Source organism: Heliconius melpomene, chromosome 10 (genome assembly GCF_056956725.1).
Source record: "Heliconius melpomene rosina isolate 202511_hmr_F chromosome 10, ASM5695672v1, whole genome shotgun sequence".
Classification (NCBI taxonomy): Eukaryota; Metazoa; Arthropoda; class Insecta; order Lepidoptera; family Nymphalidae; genus Heliconius; species Heliconius melpomene.
This window is the reverse complement of record NC_140398.1, coordinates 2,375,963-2,398,656: the sequence shown is the minus strand read 5'-3', so window position 1 is coordinate 2,398,656 and position 22,694 is coordinate 2,375,963. Positions and strand designations below refer to the sequence as shown.

General features: G+C 32.2%; 1 protein-coding gene across 14 annotated transcripts in view; it reads left to right on the top strand.

Annotated features, from left to right (window-relative positions):
- The window catches only part of cyst (rho guanine nucleotide exchange factor 18 cysts), a 54,579-nt gene that overhangs the window by 3,658 nt on the left and 28,227 nt on the right, over positions 1–22,694 (top strand). For 3 of the 14 annotated variants that reach the window (XM_085192072.1, XM_085192069.1, XM_085192080.1), the window contains exons 3-24: positions 9,104–9,216; positions 9,619–9,735; positions 9,912–10,032; positions 10,303–10,414; positions 10,816–10,921; positions 11,461–11,615; positions 13,257–13,373; positions 14,323–14,389; positions 14,502–14,607; positions 15,082–15,155; positions 15,235–15,332; positions 16,213–16,275; positions 17,612–17,671; positions 17,888–18,028; positions 18,471–18,567; positions 18,811–19,024; positions 19,751–19,869; positions 20,115–20,249; positions 20,873–21,027; positions 21,271–21,403; positions 21,867–22,024; positions 22,362–22,483. In XM_085192072.1, coding sequence (XP_085048198.1) covers positions 9,104–9,216; positions 9,619–9,735; positions 9,912–10,032; positions 10,303–10,414; positions 10,816–10,921; positions 11,461–11,615; positions 13,257–13,373; positions 14,323–14,389; positions 14,502–14,607; positions 15,082–15,155; positions 15,235–15,332; positions 16,213–16,275; positions 17,612–17,671; positions 17,888–18,028; positions 18,471–18,567; positions 18,811–19,024; positions 19,751–19,869; positions 20,115–20,249; positions 20,873–21,027; positions 21,271–21,403; positions 21,867–22,024; positions 22,362–22,483 — 2,583 coding nt within the window. Of the gene's footprint in view, positions 1–834; positions 1,137–9,103; positions 9,217–9,618; positions 9,736–9,911; positions 10,033–10,302; positions 10,415–10,815; positions 10,922–11,460; positions 11,616–13,256; positions 13,374–14,322; positions 14,390–14,501; positions 14,608–15,081; positions 15,156–15,234; positions 15,333–16,212; positions 16,276–17,611; positions 17,672–17,887; positions 18,029–18,470; positions 18,568–18,810; positions 19,025–19,750; positions 19,870–20,114; positions 20,250–20,872; positions 21,028–21,270; positions 21,404–21,866; positions 22,025–22,361; positions 22,484–22,694 lie in introns of those variants that run through there. The other 11 variants (XM_085192081.1, XM_085192082.1, XM_085192074.1 and 8 more) reach the window with 8 other exon arrangements.

Sequence of the window (22,694 nt, the reverse complement as noted above, 5' to 3'; positions counted from 1 at the left end):
TAAAAATTATAATCTTTATACAAAATATTATATGTCTTCTAAAAACTTATAATAATTTAATGTTACTAGTAACAGAAGAAGTACAAGTAAAGGACCGACGACCGCATCCTGTTTAACCCTGAACGGTCCATCGGTTGCGATACAGATTTCACTCCATTCAAAATAACTTCGCTACGACCATTGTGAGTAGGTACGTCAAGATCGCGAGAAATGACGTGCGCGCCAGTTACACTTAATTATCTAATTCTAAATACCATGACAAAAATATATTTTTGAAGGCTGTTGCTGTTTCTTTTTCAATAGAGAAAATGTTTAATATTTAAGATATTTTCGACTAAAAATAAACGTAATAAATCAGCTTCGCGTTTACACTCCGTTCCCAATTTTCCGCCGAATTCTGGAGGCATTGCGTGTTATGTGGCGGAAGTCAACGCTGCCTTTTGCCTTACCAGAGCGAAGAAATGAAAATGTCAAATATTTCATTTCCTCGAGTAGGAATCGAATCCATAACCTATCGCGCTTACAGTGACTGTGCCCTTGCGCCACAACTGGCCTCAATATCATATTGCTTATATATTTAATCATAATAAGCCATTTTCTTAATAGTGAAATGGACAAAACCCTTTCCAAAACCCTCTAAACTACTAAGCTGTCTATCGTCCGCTGAAAGCAACCCTCGTATGTCTAACATTTATTGGCCTGAATGTTTCATGAGGTGGCACAGTGTTTGCCCCATTAAAGTAACCATCCTGACCATAACTAGGGGGTGACTGAGACCGTTGGATAGTTCAACTTCCATCGCCCTCGGTGGATCGATTTGACGCATGCGCAAAATATACCAGCCCGTACAAAGGCTAGGACTGCCCGAGCAGCCTCTGTCAAAATATATTATGTATTTCGCGATTTTCACACGCGAACCATATAAATTGTCGCTTAAAAAACAAAATAACAAATGTTTCATTCATTAAAGTTTATGTTCAGAATATAATTCGATAATTTTATCGAAGGGTATAAGGGTTAATTCAATATTTTTGATTATGAGTGCAAGTCTTTGAATAAAATGCGTGTTCTTCTTGTGGTTGGAACATAATTAAATTAGTGGTTGTCTTTCAAACATGTAGGGCGGTTGCAGCTGGGTATGTATGCCGTACTTGTGGAGTTAGCTTGCGTTTACTTGTTGCGCCTATACGGCTCATTACGTAATGTGACATTTAAAAACGTTTCACTTAATTATTATTATGTTTTATACACATATTCATATATTTAGAGCTAAATTCTGATATTTTTAGTTTCATATTAACATAACATAATTTTTTGTTATAATTTATCAATTTGTTTTTATTTTACCATTTGTTCTAATATTGTTTTTAATTAAATAAATTAAGATTAATTAAGTTTTCCAACTATTAAAATTATAATATTCTATACACGTAGGTTTAATTATATGCCGCAAATTAATTACATATAATATCTATTACCGATAAGAGGCAACTCATCTCCGCCATTAATACTGTGCTTTACTTTGTCCACTCTATAGCGTTTACTAACGTTAACAAACAACTATGCTTAAACACACCCTTATTTAGCTTTGTTTATTTATAGACAAGTTCTTCTCCCCTTGTTGCTTTGTACGTATATTTTAAGATATGGGAATATTGTTGTAAAGTATAAAATAATTTTACATATATTGTTCATCGTATTTTATTGATATAATTGTTTTTTCAACAACAAGGAGTTCCTTGTTGTTTGCCGCTTGTAGCATAGTAGGTAGGCAGAGGGAACCTAATGTTAAGACACTTTATAATTTATGCGTCCCCAATTTTCGAGATTTTATTACGTGTTGAGTATAGCGAACATACTCTTTGTCTTGTGACCCGAGCGGTGGAGGGAAAATAAATAATTCCCCCGACTGCGAGTCGAACCCGCAACAGTAGAGTTTACAGTCGGACTGCATATCAATCGTTCATATTGTTTGAAAAAGTGATCGAAAAAATAAGATTGATAAAATAAATTAATAATTTTAAAATAACGCACCTACATACTTACTGTACCTATATATAACTTTATTTTTCAAAAAATCTGTAGTTTATCTGTGGTTTTAACAATTTCCCTGTTAATGAATATCCATTAAATATCGTTTAGAGTTTAAACAATCTAGAGTATGTAAATATATTCATTGACCTTGTGATATTTGTTTTAAATTTTTTATATAGACTAATAACAAAAAATATTAATTAAAATGAAGTTATTACTGATTGATGCTCTACTTATTTTAATATTATAGTTTCGTTTACATATTATAATATTGATTATGCTTCGGAGGTAATTAAACAAGTTGCCTGTTTTGACATTTTCAAAAATACAATACGTCACTTGTCCCAATTTTTTTTTCGAATTTAATTTAATCTGTGGAGTTTTGATTGCTTTTAGATTTATGTTCTATTATTTAATTATTTACTTTACTGTAGGTTTTCCCTTGAAAATAAAAATAATAATAATCTTTTTATTGCAAAAGAAATCTAATTTCGCAATTTTTTCATTCAAGTAATTGTCGTAGACAGTGTATAATAGAATTTCTACCTCTAAACAAGTTAGTCAACAGCACCTGGCACAGATCTATTATTAAATCAGCACTCGTGACGACTGGTTAGCCTATTTCAGTCAACAAGGACTTATTTGGATATATTTTCTATTAATATGAACATCGAACGAAAATAATATATACTATATATAATAAAGCTGTTTATACGTATATAAAAATAAAGCTATATTTATAGATATAATTTATAATTATAGTGAGTTATTAAAAAGGCAATCGATCGATCGCTTTTATGCAAGTTTCCTCAACGGCTTGCAACAGTTTTCAAGAGGCGTGGATTCCAATACATTAGAATATATACGAAAATTTTAACTTAGCGTGATTTGAACCTGCGCCTCTTGGAAAATATTTTTCTTTCCTAAGTATACAATAACACTTTAAAATTTATTTGAAAAACATAGAATAATTGATTACCAAGAAATAGTACTAGTAGTACTAGTAGTAGTAGTTAGCAATAGTACTGAGTACGCCACAGACTTAAATATAATTCTCACCACCTGGATTGACTCTACCACTCTGCGATTCCGTAGGAACTTCCTTCCACCCACCACACGCAGGTAGGCCACTCCAACTGTGGAATGGCCTATCTGCGTCACGACAGGGGTACCTTCAAAAAGCGTATCTATCTCCATGTTAAAGGCTGAAAACACACCTGTAGCTCCTCTAGTGTTACACGGGGTCGTTGGCGGCGGTGATCACTTACTATCAGGTGACCCGTGCGCTCGTTTTCCTTGTCCTTCCCATAAAAAAAATGTTCTGTTGATTTTAATACAAACATATTTAGAATAATCTCTTCATTATACTTTAGCATACTACATATTATAGTAATACTGTACATTATTTAATATTACTGACTTGTAAGTTAAACAATTGCTTTCAAAAGTAATGCCGTTAGTCAGCTCATATTTAACACGTACAGACGTTCCCTGGTGTACTTGAACAACATACAATGACGGTAGCAACCAATTAAATAGGTATTTGTATGTCAATATTAGTACATACTAATTTGGCACAAAATAAACAAAATAGACATCTAGTTCATATTTGTGAAGATGATCCATCAAGGATATAAAAAAATATAATTATTGTAATAATAAATCACATTTGCGATTGTTTTCTTTTAAATCATCCATCAGCCTTTTAAGGTCCACTGCTGGACATAGGCCTTTCTTTTAAATATTTTTCTTAAAAAAAGAATGTATATTTTTTAATATCGTGTTTCAATAAAAAGTAGGCATTTTCTGCCTATCCATTCTTCGAGTTGTATATAGAGCTACCCTTAACACGGATGTCGTCAAGCTCGTTCCCCTGCCGTCGCCACCGGAAGCGACGGGAAGCACTCGTGACGTCCGCACCGCAGTTAATTTCCTTTTTTACATGTGTATTTATTTATCAATGTAGTTTTTATGCATAAATAAAAAAATATATAACTTAAATAAAATGTGAATGTGAAGCATATAGAGTAAAAGTCTGCGGTAGCCAGATCTTTGTTATTTCATGAAATCAAAATGTTTCTGTGCGCGAAAGTACAATAAGAAAAAAAATTTTTTTTTTTAATTAAAATGAAGAAAACTGGTTTTACACTAGTTGCCTAGAAATCACCTTTACTTAAATTTATGGTAATGCGTTTTTGGTGAAAAATTGCACTCATATGTTTTTTATGTGAATCCAACACAATTTGAAAGAAAATCGTATAAAGAATTTGAAAAACAATGGTTGCCATCTCTCAGTCTGCCGCAACTCCAGGGTTGCCTGGTTTAAACAGGTCACTTGATGTTAATATTTTGCATTCATGTGTTTTTTACCAATAACTGTATCCCGCATGTAACAGGGTAGACAGAGGGTAGTATCGAGACACTCCATTCCCCATTTTCTTTCAAATTCTTGAGCAATTCCGTGTTGAGAGGTGGAACCTAACGCCGCGTTTTGTCTTGTTACCAGAAAGAGGAAATGAAAATATTAAATAGTTCATTCCCCGCACGACAGTCTACAATAATATTTAAATATGACTTCCTAAATCTTTGCTGGTGTTTCATCTATGCATAAATTGTACTAAACAAGATTTATACTAGAAAATCATCATTATTAAGCGAAAAAAACAAAGATAAATTAATAAATAATTGTCAAATACGTGATATCCATCACAACAACTAATAATAATATTAAGTAAGCGAACATTATTTTTATCGAACTACATGTGTTAATATTGCATTATGGACACGGTTACGATATGATATCGTTTTAATTAAATTTAGAAAATAATAAAGAAATTCTACGCATAACAGTTGTACTGAAATTCATAAATAATGAGATGTGCCGCGACTTTTTCTGTGTGGGGAAGTAATTTTTAATTTTTTAATTCGGTAAAATTTAATTTCCCTCCTGTTTCGGCCATTTTTCTTTAAATACAGACCGGCGCTTTTCTTAAATTTTGCTTTAATTATTATTTATTTTATTACAAAAACTTTTATTTATTGAAAATAAAAGTGTTTTTTTTTGTAGTTTTGTTTTATATTTAATTTTAACTGTAATAGTTAAACTTTATAAGTAAACTGCAATTGAAACGTTATATCACGGATCGTGTTGCAACATACAAGACATCCCATACGTTCCCATAAGAAAACTGGAATTATCGCGTGAACGATCAAACTGAAAGTACGCCATTGTTGCTTTATCGCAACGAGTATAACTAGATAATATTAACATATATATTTTTACTTTATATTTAAGATTCGATGTTTTTTAGTGTCACGTTTTACCCCGCAACGTTTTTTTTCTTTCTGCCCAAATTATAAATTTAATGGCGTGATTAGACTTGCCACACATGTATAATCATTCCCCCGAGTGGAGACTGACGCTGCCAGTGGCCACTGCGTCAAAATGAAACCTCATGCTGATGATGAAAACCTCCATGTATCCTACTATACTTCTAATTTATTATAACATATAACAATCCGTAAAGAACTTAAAATTTTAAAAAATATATCTAATATGAATGACCATTTATATTAATGTAACACAAATTTACCTGGACCGGCACTTTGCTTACATTGAGCGACCTATTTACACCTCTGATCTCTCTCTGGTGTATCCTTCCTTCAACGAATTTCCTTTTAGCGCGATTCTTGGGATAAATTATACCTTGTATGCGTATGTAATTTGTTTTTTTTTTTTGGACTTAGATAAGAGCATTTACATGTAAATTGAATATCCTGTTACGATTGTATATATCTATATGATGTTTACGGAGAAGACGGAAACTTTCATCACGCATTAGGAGATGATCAATTGTACGCGCGATGAGATCGCGACATTTTAAAAAATTGAATTTTACGTTGTAACTTTGATTTAAAGGATACGTTGCGTTGAATTCAATTCTTTAAAACGAATAAACTCTGATCTGTATGTGAATGTGAAAAATATAAACTCAAAATTAACTCGCAAAACTATCTTTAATGGTAGTAGGTATAAGTGTACTCTGAGTTCTCTTAATTTCAAAATAATTTAGGTATTAACGTAATGTTAATAAAATACATAATTGTCTTCCCTCTTATTATTTTTTAACAGCTATACCTAGAGTAGGTTTTAAAATATTTAATATGAAATGTTGATTAAAGCATCTTAATTTAAAACATTTTTAAATGTTCTACATCTATAACAAAGAACCCTCTCGTTTAACATAAATAATAATAATAATAAATAATAATGACAAAAATAAATAAATAATAATGACAACCGCAGAATCGTTCTCTGGTGTCCAATTTGAAAGAGCTCTCTCCTCTTATCTCGCTTGTCCGGAAGTTGTCTTTGACGAGGGTTCAAACAGGCTGGTTTTTTTGTTTAACTGCAGCCCTGATACCGCGAAGTATGTAGGTCACCGGTGTAGCCTTATTCACGTTGTTACGTATTGTTACGTGTTCTTCGTGATTAATTATTAACTTTTAAGAATGTTGCGAATGCAGCAATTATAAAATTTTATTAAAAACATAATAAAGATAATAAAATTATTTATTTATTGAAGTTTATTCTGTTGTCTTCTATATTTGAATGATCTTATGCAAATTGCAGATTTAGATGTTGTATAGATTTTATTTTAAATTCAGTTTACATGTGTAGACTTCAGGGGTCACTTTACAATGCTTTAGCACTCGCCTGCATTAACAAATATAGGAAATACCTACACCGGTAAATTCTTGGCCGTTAACTAAAACCTTTTTCTATGCTTTAGTGGACCAAGAAAAGGCGTTTGACAGAGTTGTGACAACGAAATTATGGGAGACACTACCCTGGTACAATTTGAGCGGACGCTTCCTGAAGGCTGTAAAGTCTCTTTACAGAGATCAGTCAGCCTGCATGCGAGTAGGAGCTGGCGCTTCGCCTTAGTTTGACATCCAATCGAGTGTTCAATAAACAAGGATGAGCCTTGTTAGCTTGGTTGTACAATTTGTATTTGGATAGCAGTCTCCATGGAGTGAAACAAAGTGACATGGGAGTGAAAGTAGGTGACTTGAGTGTGAATTGCCTGCTGTACGCAGATGATGCAGTACTTACTGCATCATCAGAAAGAATCATCACTCTGACAGAAGAGTGTGAAAATAATGGTCTAAGCCTGAATGCGATATTACGACCACGAGCAAAAGTGCTTAAACAAATTCGATTTTATTTTACTTTATCTCAATATAATAATATACGTTTACAATTTTACTGACACACTTGTATGTAAAAAAATATGACGTATTTTTTCAACAAAAAACACACGTAGAGTGCAGTACAAGCCAATTATTCATATTCTGTTTGTATAAATTAACAACTCGGGTTGAAAGTGCGAATCGTATTGAAGTAGGTAGGTATGATGATAGTTGTTTGGTACCATGGTTAGTCAGTTCTGTAAGTATTGTCTTTCTTACTCAGTCAGTATTTAAAGTCAGTATAAAAATGTGTGGAAATAAGATTATGTGAGTTTAAATGCAGGGTATTTTCGAAAATGTCACTACAGAAATAATATTAATAAGTCGCAAAACTTCAACATAGTCTATAGAGAATGTATAGGTTTAAGTAGTGCTCAAATTCAAAAATATTAGTAAAATTGTAATTGAATAAAGGAAATTAATAATTGGGATTTTATGCGAATTGATAATTTAAACTCGTATTCAAACAAATTCGTTAACGTCCAATTCTATTAAGCTTCCCTTGGGTTAAATGGATTACGAGGATTAGGTTAGGATCGATTACGAGGTCAGGATTGACGTAAAATATTTCTTTTTGGTTAAAACTTCATATTTAATTATCTAATTAAAACGATACATATAAATATATTTACTTTAATACATTTTCTAGAGTTAGGTACAAACAAATAGTTCGGTAAAAACAAACAACTTCAACTTAGAGTTAAATCTTTTCTTTTTAAAGCTTCTAAATAATATCTACTAAAAACAAGAACCAGTATTCTTATAGATACCTACGAGAAAATTAACAAACCTTTTGATAAATCATAAAATAAAATGAAAACTAGACTTATAAAAATGGCAGTGTACATTTAAAATTCAACTTTTTAATATAATAAATATTAATTAAAAGAAGCTGTAGAGCCCACGTTTCTAACGTAAACATGAGTTGATCTGCAATGCGCTTATTAAAGCAGGTCAGCTCGTTATTAAGCAAAGTACAGAACTCTACAGAAGGCTATCAAATAGAGTGTAATTAAAATCTTTTATCCAAAGTAGAGTTTCTAATTATATACGAATTAACCTATTACAGTAATTCGATCTCCTGTCTTTGTTTTTTGGCTGAAACAAAGTCTAGCAGTAGGTTCTGTCGATTTAGTTTAAATTTTAATTTTAGTAATTTAATATTGTTGTTTGTATGTTTTTAAAGCAATTTTTCATGTTTTAAATACTCTAAATATTTTACGACTGCGATATTTTTTTATTATACTTATTTAATATATATAAAGCTAGATATTTCGACCTGTTCTAGCCTACTTAACTCATAATCATTTGCTTGAAACGTTCAATATCCGTTTCCACGGCTCTTCCGGACGATAGAGTTTGATAACTTCCAACTTTGTAGATTGTAGTCTGTAGGAAACGTAAATGGATTTATGGATTCATAAAAATATAACTTTTATGGTTTTATATAAACAATTGTCATATTTTTTGTATTCATATTTATACGGAAAACGATGAAATAAAGACTTATTTATCCGATTTTTTTATATTTTTATCCTTTTAAATGTGCACATACATACATATTATTTTCATTAATTTTATATTAAGATTTTATGTATAAATTAATTATCCCGATAACCTTTATTATTTTATAAAGAAATATGATCATATAACAGGTAGTATTTAAAAATAATATGCCCAATTCAAATCAAATATTTACTTATATACAACATAGTTTCTAACCCATAGTAAAATGTGAATCTATGACTTTCTTTTCAGTGAGAATACAATAGTTATTGTTTTCACTGAGTCACTATAAGCTTAACCATGTTTACAGACGAAGGTGGCGGCAGTTCGGACTCGCGTTCCGACAGCAGCGAGGACGAAGTGACCGAGCACGTATCACAGCCGCCAGCCATGGCCGCCGCCAGGGCACAGGTACCCATACAAGTAAATTTCTTTTTTTATATATGTAGTTTTTAATTATTTTAATATACTGTGAATTATTTGATTCGGGCTGAATTTATACATTGAATGAGGCAGCTATTTCTAATTTTAGTTTAATATACATGTTATATTAAAAGAATCAAGCAAAAAAATTATACCTAGATATTTATAAATAGTGGAGTTATAGGAGTAAAGTCCAACAATTACAAGACAACAATATATACTCGTGGGTATTAAAATAAAAATACTTAACATTGTTATTTAAATAATCACGTTTATATTTTAAAAATTTTTTTAGGGAAGGCAGAGGGAACATAGTGTTCAGACATTTCGTTCCCAATTTCACGTCGAACGTCACAATTGGCCTCAATAAAAACTTTTTTAAAGCCAATTTACCTGTCCTAGGTGCCGACGATAAGTGTAACGCCACACAGCCCTGGTGTTCTCGATGACAGCCTTCAACAGCTGAGACGACTGCACGCGGCCGTGCAGCGTATGCGGGCGGCGCCGTTGCCGTTGATGGTAATGACTCCTATATGTGTCCATTATTTGTTTAATATGGAGATAAACTATAGATTAACCAAATAAAACATAAAGCTCTACAGTTGCACGCTTATGCCCAAGGGCCTCAACGGCCTCAATGAGACACAAAAATATATATTTGGGATCTTATTCTAATATATTTTTCTTAATTACAGGCGACAGGCACTAGTCGACTAAGTACGTCTTGTCCGTCACTGTGCAAGGATGGCGTCGTCGAGCCCGAGTGCTCATCACCAACACACTTGGACTTTTATCCTCAGAGTAGAAAAGGCAGTGGTAAGTTTGGTTTGTCTTAGTCTTCTCTTTTAATTTATTTTTATGTACTCTATATTTGTTATATCTCTTATTAAAGGTAAAGTGATACAAATATCCTATATCGTACTAATATAATTTTGGTTGTCCAGTTCAAGCTTCAGTAGGCTTTGATTCTTTTTGAACTGAGCGCGGCATTGAGTTGCGCTTCTCAAAATGTAATGTCTGGAAAATTCTGATAGTGGGGAACGCAAAAAAATCAAATTTGAACTAAGAGTAATAATAATATTTTAGGTGAATCCCGTCAATGGGGTATGTGGGAGAGACGTGATGAAGGTGGACGGAGGAGTTCTTGGGCAGCTTTAGAACCTTGTGCTCGGCTACATGATGCACAGAGACAAAGAAGGTATTTAATATTATATTTGTATATGGAATTTATAATTCTATAACTTCTATACTAATGTTATATGTTTGACTGAGCGCGTTAATCTCATGATCTACTGGTTCGATTGAAGTATTATTTTGGTGTTGGATAATCCATTTATCAACGAAAGTTATGGGCTTCATAAAATGACGTTAATCTTTTGGATGTAACGAAAGTTCGATCAGATGTTACCAAGAGGCATTTCCAATGTTTCATTTATCACGCCACAGCGCACAGCGTATGACTGACTGTAAACGCGGCGATTGTAAATTCAATTCTCACTCGGGGGCGTGAGTTGTGTTGCCATAGCAGGCATGGTCCCGAAAATTGGACGATGGATCACTGCGCTAATTGATGCTGTGCTAATTTTTATTCTTTTCTAGTACCCTCAACGGGCACAGTGCCTCTCTCTCGTCAATGGAGTCAGAGAGTGAAGTACCACGACCAGTCCGACATTCAACACATTCGTTGAATGACAATGATTTAGCTGTGAGTTTCATATTATTTTATTTTTTTAAGTATTATTCACTCAAAGGAAATTATTTAGAAGATAATATAAAAAGTACGTAGCAAAATATAGAACTATGCCTCTTGGAAATGCTCTAAGTGCTCTAGGCAATTATTAATCAAATAACTCAGAAAGCCAGAGGTCAGTCTTAGAGCACAAGCCTGTGTCTAAACGTGACAGCTTGCGGGTTCGATTCCCTCTCGGGGAAAAGTAATATTTAATATTTTCATTTTCAAGTCAGTTGGTTCGTGTGTGGACACGTTTTTTATTATACCAAACATATTTCGTTTACAAATACAGAACAAATGTTAGCATACAAATATTTTTTGTTTCTGAACATTTTCCTTTTCTTGTTCACTTTTGGTAAGGGTTTATAACGAATCGAATAATCTCTTACTTCCTCTCTTTCTATTTTTATAAAATGTGACTTATAGAGAAACTTAAAACTTAACCTAATTCAAATTATAAACTTTTTAATGAAAGAGTTATTTTCTTTTTTTCTAATTTACTATAAAAACAGAAAGAATTCGAGAAAGTAACGGCAGCGTTAAGAGCCGCAGCCGGAGATCCGCCGTCAACGCGTTTAACTCCGCGGCTTCCATTACAAAAATCGGTATCAACGCCCAGTATAGTCGCCGCAGTACATCCACCACAACCTACACCTGCACCTAATGCGTAAGTTTTTCTAAATCTTTTAAGCCTTGTAAATTTTCTAAGTTTCAATACCTTAAGTATTCCTTTTTACGTATCCTCAAAATATTCTAAGCCTTTCAAGTCTTTTAAGTTACAATACATTTTTGGAAGTTACCTAAGTTGGAGGTAGTAGTGATATTTGGAAAGAGAACTGTTGACTTGATTTATTTGTTTCATTTTGGATACTTAAAATTATAAAAAGACAATAAGAGGATCGTGGTATCTTTGAAAAAAAGAGGGATATGGTATAATTTAAGTAAATAATTTTAATATTGATTTGGGAGTATCAAATTAACTACTTTCGCATATTACTTTATAATGAAATTGAACATGTAACTTTTAGATAAAATATATATTAATATCTTTATTTTTATTAAAAAAAAGTTTAAAGGTATTTCATAATACATTTTCCATTACTAGTAATAATATTATTAAATAAATAATGACGTAAGTAATTGTGTTATATATACTTTTTTATGATATCAAATTTATTTTGTTAATAAATTGAGAGTAAAAGTATTTTTTTGCATGGTTTTGTTGTTTGAAGAAAGTGCATGTCCTCAAGTCAATGTCATTGTTTTGCACTTTGCTTAGCCATTTAAAGGCACTTAGTTACCAGTTATATACAAAAACTGGCTTTTATTTGTTACGTTCATATATGTTGTATTATTACTTTTATAAAATACTAAATATATAAATAATGTAGGATTACTTTTTATCTTTAGAATGAAATATAATTCATTGCAAGAAATAACCATAAGTTATTATTAGATACAATCAAAAGCTATTGTGATCTAGAGTTATTTCATTAATTTTTACTTTTCATTTTGATGAATGTCATGTCATCATTTACAAAAATTATGTCTTGCTTAAGCAACGTAACCCCTCCACTTCCACTGGTTGGCTGGAAGAAATCTCTTATAGAGATAAGTCTATTTTTGTGAACTAAATGTTTTTATTGTTGTTTTCTTATGTATATTTTGCGCAATAAAGAATATTATTACTTTTATTGAATATATATTGATACTTTTGAGAAAGAATATTATATTGTTTTTCGAAGGGCAACCGGTCTCCAGGTCCCTCCCTTACTACTTACTCTTCCATCATAAATCTATTTTGAAATTCTTACATCACTCATTATCTCGACTTACCCAAACCGCCTGAATTTTCTTAATTCTCACTGGTATATCCTCTTAATATCTGCTACTCTGTGTATCTCTTAATTGTGGGTTCGGTCAAAGCTGACTCCGCATATCCTACGAAGAAATCACATATCTATAGTATTTTTCTTTCCTTCATTTTTCTTCTGTAATACCCATGATTCTCTGTCGTAAAACAGAGTTAGTATTAACACTGCATTGTGTATGGCAGCGTGCAACGTGCAGCTATGCTGACGTTTCTTCGTTTTATCAATGCAATAAATACTCCGTTCATTCTATTACCGGCAGCATTACGCCTTTCCACATCCATTTTGTAATCAGGGGGTGGTGGTGATTGTGGAACAGAGCGTAATACTAGGTTCCTTCTGGCTTCTCTTCTATATACAGCGTAAAGCTAAAAAAATTATACTTAAATATTGTCTAAACAAAAACATTCGCATATACCCATCTCGCTCGGCACCAGCGCGTCAGGTGGCGGTGCGAGCGAGACGGAGAGCGACGAGGACGCCACCACGGTACCACAACCGCGCGGAAACGCTGAACTGTTGGCGAGGAACATGCATCGTTTGTTTATGGAACAGTGAGTTTGATAGGAAAAAAATTAATATAAAAGTTTGAGACAAAATGATAATTCAGTCAGTTGCCATCTCTTGTGATATTTGTGACTGATCAAATGTCTTATATCTCTTTGGAAAATAATACTTTAAAGTACTATATTTTGTTTATGGACATTGGGTTTTTTACGGGTGTACTTTGAATCGGTATAGGAAATAGAATGGCTAGTGTTTAATGTAATATGAGGGAGCGAGTTAAAGAGATGATGCAGTCAGTTGTAGATTTATTATTCAGACTATAACTGCTTTATATATTTTTCGTTTTTGGGTTAAAATATTTTGAACTAAATGGAATTTGATGGATTTATGTATATATAATTGGTTTTTATAAAATGTAGGATTTTTTAGAACTCAAAAATATTCGAGCGTTTATAATGAAGATAAACTTTGAACTAACTAGCAGTAATAAATCTTTCAAAACCTGATATTATCTATTATATATTATATAAAAAAAATATACATCCGTTTTATACTGGCTGCATTTTGAATTTAATGCTCTTTTTAACAATATATGCGACAAACACTTTCTATACCTATTTGGGATTGATTCTATAAGCTATAACATCTCAAACTGTTTGAAATTGTACTTGTATAAAAATAAATTACTAATTATTATTGCAATATTAATATTTATTTATGATGTAAGCAGCTTTAAGAAACTTAAAAGCGCTTAGGAAGGTAAGGCAAATACATATAATGGTCTCCATTGTCACAGTCTAAATTGTCTTAATTTGTTTTAAAATAATGTCGTTTTTTTTTACTTTAAATATGATTGCGCATGAGTTTGGTGCACAAAGCTTTGCTTGACGTTTGTTAGATTTCACGATTAATTATTATTAATCTATTTTGCATGTCAAAAAATAAAAATATACTTTAAACCAATGTTATAATAAAGCTCATTTTTGCTTGTATTAGGGTGGCGTACGATCCTCATGCTGAAAAACGACGAAAAAGGGGAAGTCTCTTCTTTAGAAAGAAGAAAGTAAGTTTGAAGTTAATGAAAATGTTTTAATTAGTTTGATTAATTACAAACAGAGGGTCATCATATTCAGTTCCCTTCTAAAATATAAAAGTCTATTTGATTTGCTTTCCAGGACAAATCCCGCAAGTCGTCGCACTCGTGGCAGGCGGCAAATGCAGGCGGGCAGTGTCACTGGTGCGCGCGCGACATCGCCGACCAGCCCGCGCTCTACTGCGAGAGTGAGTACTACTGAGACTGACATGACTGACAGAATAGATGAGACCGACATAATTATCTAAAGTTATATATAAAAAAGCATATTCGTTTCTTCAGGCAATCCCTGGAAATCAAATCTGTTAATCGCAACTGACACAATAGATGTGACTGACACGTTTAACTAAAATAGCTAGCATATTATTCTTCTGAAGAGAAGTTAAATTAATTTAAAAGTTTAAATTCTTAAGAGAAGAATAATATACTAGCGAGCAAACCCTGTAAACCCATAAGAATGTGGACAGACCACATTCTACTGCGGCGACTGACATAACTGACGTGATTCGACATTTTAAACTTTTAAATAGTAGATAAAAATAATTAGAAATTCATTTTACATGTTATTAATTACCTTAAAAAATATATAACTAAATTATAAGATTTTTTTAACTTCTTAACTGATCAGTATATAAATTTAGGGATATTTTTTTACTTTTCAGCTTGTTTATTGACAGTACATCAAAATGTATGTAAAGATTACATAGTGGAGTGCAACAAACCTAAATCTTCTAAGGTAATAAATCCACCTAACTTATATTACTTTATAATTAAATTTAAAGGAAATATGGTTATAATCATTTTAAAGCTTTAAGTTCTCCTTACAGACGTCAGTAGGAAAATCTTTGAGTGCCAGCAGCGGGAAAAGTAGCAAACGAAGTTCTGTATCAGGACAATCACAGAACGCTAATTGGTAAGTAGTTTTAATAAATAAATATAAACATAATATTTTTTTATTAATATTGAAATATAAACAATTTTAAATACCGGTGAATAATTGTAAAGTTTTTAAGTATTATACTTGTATGGCATATGTTTTGCTGCTTTATTTTTTAATTGCAACGATTGTGATGGCTCGGGACGAAGGTGCCATTTTGCTCTGATGCATTTAGAATTTATTTGCGTGATAATGTGTTACAGTTAGTCTTATTATTATTGGATCGTTTTTCCAATATATGTTTTAAGGAGGGTCCTCAAATTTTGGTTCACGTTTACCATTTGATTATAAGAAGATACACAAGTATGAGACACTGTTTTTTTATTATTACCACTTTTATATCTTACACTCAATGTTCTTTCTTCAATGCTAATGTATATTTGCTTCGTGGTTGCTATTATATTTTTGTTATATTTGTTGGTTTTTTAGCGTTTGTTTTGTTTTCTCTTTTTTTTTTTTCGTATTTTGAACTTAGCAATTTTATTTTCCTTTTTTGATTGGTTTGGAGGAACTAATGTCTTCTTATAACAAAATTGGATTATTGGATGGATTGAGGTTCGGTAACTAGTAGTATTACAATTGCTTATGAATATTTTTGTCATATTGAGAAATATTGGACAAAATTACTTGAACTTTAAATGTATGCGTCTTCAAAATAAAAATATAACTTTATAATATTTAACATTAATTTACAACCATTAACAATTCTAAGTACATATTATTATTACACAAATCTATAAATTTCTAAACCAATAAAAATCGAAGGCATATGTAAAAAAGCCGCCTCAATCAATCCACCCGGGGCACACAACTCGGTACCAACAAACACGGGGGTGATTGATATTCGTTATGTTAGCAAGAAGCAGTCGACCGGGTGCTACTCGCCGTGGCGCCGCGTCGCGACCAAGCTCGGCGTGCAGTAAGTGCGCATCGCCATCGCTGTATTGACGTATTTTCATCGTGGTTTCATTGGGTTCTATTTTTGAATTGTTTATCCAAATGTCGAACTTGAAAAAAGAACGCCCAATGTGTTGTATGTAGGATACAGATTAAATATTATTCAACACACAGATAGATTCCAAAGTTTAAATTGTTTTTTTATGTGATTCTTTTATTTAGTAAAAATAATAAATAATCAAACTGCGATAAGAATCCGTTAAAATGGCATTATCTCTTTCTAATTCTCCCATCGCACGTACCATCGTCTCGTTCTTTCTCTTCGTCATTTCGACTTGTTGTTTCTGATAGGTTGAGATTTATTCTGTTTATTTTATTGGTAGTTTTATTTTGTTGAAGGTTGGAATTTATTTTAGAAGTACTTTTAACCTAATCTTTTACCTAATTTTTAGTCTAAATATTGATAAAAAAATATTTATACGGTAAATTTATGTTGAAAGTGCTTGTAAAAAAATATACAACATAGCAGTACGTGGTCGTCATCACACATACAGACTTTAGCTGGTTCTCGACTCATTCACAACGCCTTACTTGTGTATCTTTCTGTCTATTTGGAGGTAGTTTGAAATTTCTCTTGACGATATTGTTGTTGTAGTCGTGATCGACTTATGATGATTTATGTACTTTTTTTGTTTTATTTTATTGATTTTAAATGACAGTATGTTATTTGGATATCACGTATCAGTAACACACAATTGCTGTTGAAATATTATGTTGAACTTTAGATATGTAGTCCGTTGGGATTATTTACATGTCCGTCAAAAAACAGTATCTAATAGATGTTATATTGCACATTAGTTAAGAAAAACGTGTTATGTTTGAATAAAAACCATATTAATTACAAAAATATATAGTTAAAATTTATATTTAATAATTATTATTTTCCAGCATTTTGTATAATTTTTTTGATCTTCTGAATTCGTTAATTCTATTTCTATATCAAAATTTGCATGTTTTTATTAAATAATAATGTGAGCGTCTCTGTCAATGCTTCTTTTTATTATTTAGGCTTTACGCTAATTTCAATATTTACAGCTTACTGAAGGTAAATTATATAAACCTGTCACAGTCTCAAGTATGTCCTATTATATTCCTTATCCCGTATGAATAATGTGTTTTTGAACTTGGCCCTTGTATTGTAATTCCAAATTGTATTTTATAATTTTGCTAGAATTGAAATGTATAAAATAATTTATTCTAATTGTAATTTTGAATATATTTGATTATTCAATGTTCTCAGGAATTAAAGGAATATTCGATTGCTATGATATTATTAATTTCAACGTATATTTTTTTAGCACGAGCCATATTTATAACGACGAGAAAGATGGATCTGATCACAAACATGACCAGAGCAAGTGAGTTTATAATTATTATTGTATAGTTTTGTTTTTATACAAATTCTCTGTGTAACAAAAATATGTAGTTTTTAAAAATATATAACTTATCTACATATTTTTTTACACTATATATTATACTTTCTATCAAATTCGAGATTTATTATCGGATCACTTCTTTTTTTTGTTCCTAGTTATTATATATTGTTAATACAATAAGTTTTGTTTCAATTCTAGTGCATCAGATGACGCGGCCAGTAGTGAATGGCCGGAAGTGTACATAACGCCAGACCAGCTTGGAGATGAGGCTGTTTTGTTAGGACTGGGGGCCTCTGAGCCTGACACGTGGGCTGCTGGAGCACCTAAGGGACTTGCTAAGTGAGTTTAATTTTAGTCATGAAGTTTGAATCGTGGTCACCCTGAAATTGGACTTGCTGAACTTTTGTGATTTGTTTACTCGGAAAGAAAAAAAATCCTAAAATCAAACCGCAGTAGCTTCCTTCAGAGCGGTCACAAATCGTCGACCTCACTGTATTTATGATTATTTTGTCCATCCATGTAAATAGAGTTTTTTTTTTCCAAAAACACAAACGTTGTTTTTGTAAGATTAGTTTCATTTATTAATTCTGTATATTAAATTGATTCAATACTATGTAAAGAATTGTGTAGCTAAGTATAAACAATAAATAATGTGTGTAACTTACATTAGCTTCATTTTTAAAATGTATATAATTATTCATGAGAAATTCTATGAGAAAAAATCATAAATATCATGTCTGCCTCTATCTAATAAAATTTATATTTAAAAATTATTTTTTAGACAAATTGGCGATAGAGAGACGAAACGTCAAGAACATATCTATGAACTTATTTTGACGGAGAAACATCATTGTCTCACAATACGGTTAATGCAGAAGGTATGTATTTATTATATTATGAAGTTAAAAGCAATGGTAGTATAATAATACTTCTTGTGGCGTCATTACTTCATTCTTAAATCTTCATTAATTTTCTATTATTTAGGTGGTTTGAAGTGTGTGTAATATGTTAAAGTTTTCTTCTATAACTTCACTAAATAGAAGTCCAAGATAGTACTTACGCACGTACTCTTGTAAGTTTAAATAAGTGCGTGCGTATAACACATAGCCCATATCCCACAGATGTTCGCAGAAGGCATGGCGCGCCTCACAAACGTGTCGGAGGCGCAGGTGGCGAGAATGTTCCCGCGCCTCGACGAGCTATGGGCGCTCCACGCGGCACTGCTCGCGCGCCTGCGGTGCCGTCAGCGGGCTTCGCCGCGCGTCGCCTCCATAGCTGACATACTGGCTGATACCTTCGCACCCCCCAACCATTATAGATTGAAGGCTGCTTATGGTGAGGAATCTTGTTTTTTGTTTCGTATGTTACCGGGAATATTAAAAATCCGTAAGGATGTTTGGATAGCTTCTTTGGTAAAAAAACCGCTAAATAATCCGAATGCTAATATATTATATAAAACTTTTTAGTTACTTTGTGAGTGACCTACAACGCACAATTGGAGTGCAAGAGGATTCCCGAAATGCCTACGAGAACGATTTAACGTCCTATAACTATGAAATTTACTAGGCTACAACTTATTATTTTATTTTAGGTTATGTACTTGCTGATAAAATAAAAATGTGGCATGATTATTTTAGTAAAAACCTGAATATATTTTCATATTAATATAAAAGAGCAAAAAAATAATTGATGAGCACTTATCATATGGTTCAGTATATTTAAATTTCTAGAATAAGCTAAATTCTGTAATCCTAAGTATAAGATAGAAAGTAAATTAAATGATTATATTATTATTATTTTTTTATATTCTCGTTGTTGCCCGTACATTGCAGGGTATGTATGTACTTCCGTTTCCATTTTTTTTCCGCCGAATTCTCGAGGCGTTTTTAGGCAGATCTCAACGCTTTGCCTCGTTATCGCAACGAAAAAAATATTTATAATTTATTTCCTTGAAGGAAGATCGAACGCACCGTCACTTTTACACGTTTACGCGTTGACACGTGTCATTGTGTGGCTTGCGGCCTCTTTAAAGTAATATAAATGTTTCTGTTTTCATTTCAGGTGAATTCTGTGCTCGCCATCGTGACGCTGTTGAAGTGTTTAAGGACTGTTGCGCTCGCGAACCGAGGCTCGCTAGGTTCATAAGGAAATGTCAACAGAACCCCCTGTTAAGGAAGAAGGTATTTTATTATTATTTAGGGAATTTGTGTTTTGAAGGTTATGTATATGTAAAATTGGTTTACAGATTTCGTGAAAGATATTTCAATTGTAAATAAGAAACTATACTTATATTATATAGTACTAATACTATATTCTTGGACGTCTGAATTGCATTAAAATGACTATGTTATTTATTCACTGGTTTTATAATAATTGTCATTAACTTATTAAAAACAAAAAGATATTTAAAAAGTCAATATTACAGGGGGTACCAGAATGCGTATTATTTGTTGCGCAAAGGCTAACTAAATATCCTTTACTACTCGAGCCTTTATTAAAAACGGCAGGAGACGACGCTACAGAGAGGGAATTGTTACAAAAAGCTTTATGTGGAGTTAAAGTGAGTGTAGAAATTAATTATTATATTATAGGTTAGATGATGTCAAAGTCAAATAATTTTATTCAAAACTAGCGATCTCGCTTACGGTTTCGCCCGCTTCTACGTATATATTAATTTACTAATCTGCATTACTTTCGTTTTCTAGTAATAATATAATTTTAAAAACAGTATCTATTTTCAAAAGTAAAGTTTCAGCCAATTGAATAAAACAGATATTTATGGCAATTTTGTCGAACAGTATTCTTTAAAATGGTAGAACTTTTTTATTTATTAACCGATTGAAATAAAATAAACACTGAATGTTAAGGAAAGCTTGAAAAAGTTTGAAATAGTAAAGTCTGCATAAAATACAAAAGTGCAATTAAATCAGTTAAGCCGCTTCTGAGGTGAGCTAGAATAAACGCACACACCAGAAAAAATAAAATATAAATAATTGTTTTTGGTTCTCTTACTTTGCTTGCTTGCTCAAATGCCACAAATGTATTTTTGTCATTAATTTATTTTGTTATTTAAGTTATTGACTAAAATGACGTTGTATTTATTTTTCCAAATAATATTAACTGCTTGGTTAAAATTTTATGCTCTAATATATTTTCTTTATATATAATATTTTATTTTTCAAGGAAATACTAGTAGATGTTGATAATCAAGTGGCAGCAAAAGAGCGGGAAGATAGAAAACTAGAAATATACCATCGTATCGACGCTAAGTCCTTTGCTAACTTTCGAGGGAGGAAATTTAAGAAAAGTGATATTTTACAAGGCAATAGGAGTTTGAAGTGAGTTTTGAAATATTTTTTAATAATGTAAATGTACATTAATTGATTTTCCAAGACTTCAAACGCTCTGACCGCCAAGCCACAATTAAAACACGGCGTTGATATCCGCCATTTCACATTTAATGTCTCGGAAATCGAATATTGTTTGGGAAACGGAGTGTCTTAACCCTAGGTTATCTCTGCCTATCCTGCTATATGCATGTGAAATTCAAAAAATATATATTTTTTTATTTTTTGAAATAGATTCGAAGGTGTAGCAACGTTGATGCAAGGACGAAGCAAGATGCAAACGTTATTAGTAATAGTGCTAACTGATGTATTATTCTTCTTACACGATAATAATAATAAATATACATTCTTTACGCCGGACAATAAGGTAAGTAATATACATAATATATTTTATAAATAAGTAATTATATACTGGCTTGAAGCCAGTCGTAGCGCATTTATAATAAATGAAATATATATTTAAATTTATATATCCATTTCTTCGCTCTGGCGTCAAAGCAAAGTGCATGCAGTCGTGCAGTCGAGTTCCGCTACTCAACACGCATGCTCTGCGGAATTCGGCGGAATTTGGGGACCGGAGCATCTTAACACTAGATTCCCTCCTTAATTTTTTTAACGTGTTCACTATAACTGTTTTCACTATAACAACAAAATAATAACTAAAAAAACAATATCATACAACAAACGTGATTTATTTTTGCTATTTCTATACATAATGGTATGCAACCGTAATTCGTGCACAAGTTCAACGCACTTGGCCTGTCTTTTATTTTTATAACACCGTTTTTTTGCTTGCCTAATAAATAACCTACAACTTGATCCCTTCACAGACAGGAGTGGTATCGCTTTGGAAACTTCTAGTCCGCGAGAAAGCAGGTGCGGAGGGTCGCGGCTTATATCTCATATGCAATGGACCCCCCGAGCCGGAAATGTTTGAGCTGCGCGTCCACAGACCTAAAGATATATCTGCGTGGATACACGCAATACGGTTAGTTTTGGTTGTTTTTTATATATATATTTTTAGCTTCACCCTGTATCCCGCGCCTGTATTGCGTCTGTATGCCATGTTGTAGTTGGCGTAGCTTTTAATGGCAGAAACTGTAAACTGTAAACGCGACGTTTGTGGGTCGAATTGTGAATGGGATTTTTTCGTTTTTTTCGCTCTAGTTATACGACAAACGCGGTGTTGAGTTTCGCCACTTAACAGACAATGTTTCAAAAAGTGAGGAACTATCAAAAGAAGGTAAGCGTTAGGATAAAACGAAATGAATATAAATAAACATAAATCAAATTTAGAACTTAATTTACATAAAAATAACAAACAGAGGAGCAGTACAAAGTTGTCCAGAAGAAATAGAAGAATCTGAAGCTGGCACGACAGCAACCTCGGCTGAAGAAAGACAAAAGCAATTGGAGGCGAGGCACGAGAATATAAGACTGATTACTGGTATGTTTTGTTATGTATTATTTTTTCTCGTTTACTTGTCTTTTTGACAAGAACATATTGTTATAGTCACAGTATTTCAACAAATTTGCTAAAAGTGACGCACTGATTGCAGATATTCCCAGATAAAAAACCAACCTTCAATTGGATGATTAAAAAAAATATGTATAAGAAAAAATAAATATTTAAAATTTCTAAGGATTTTTTTATGTTT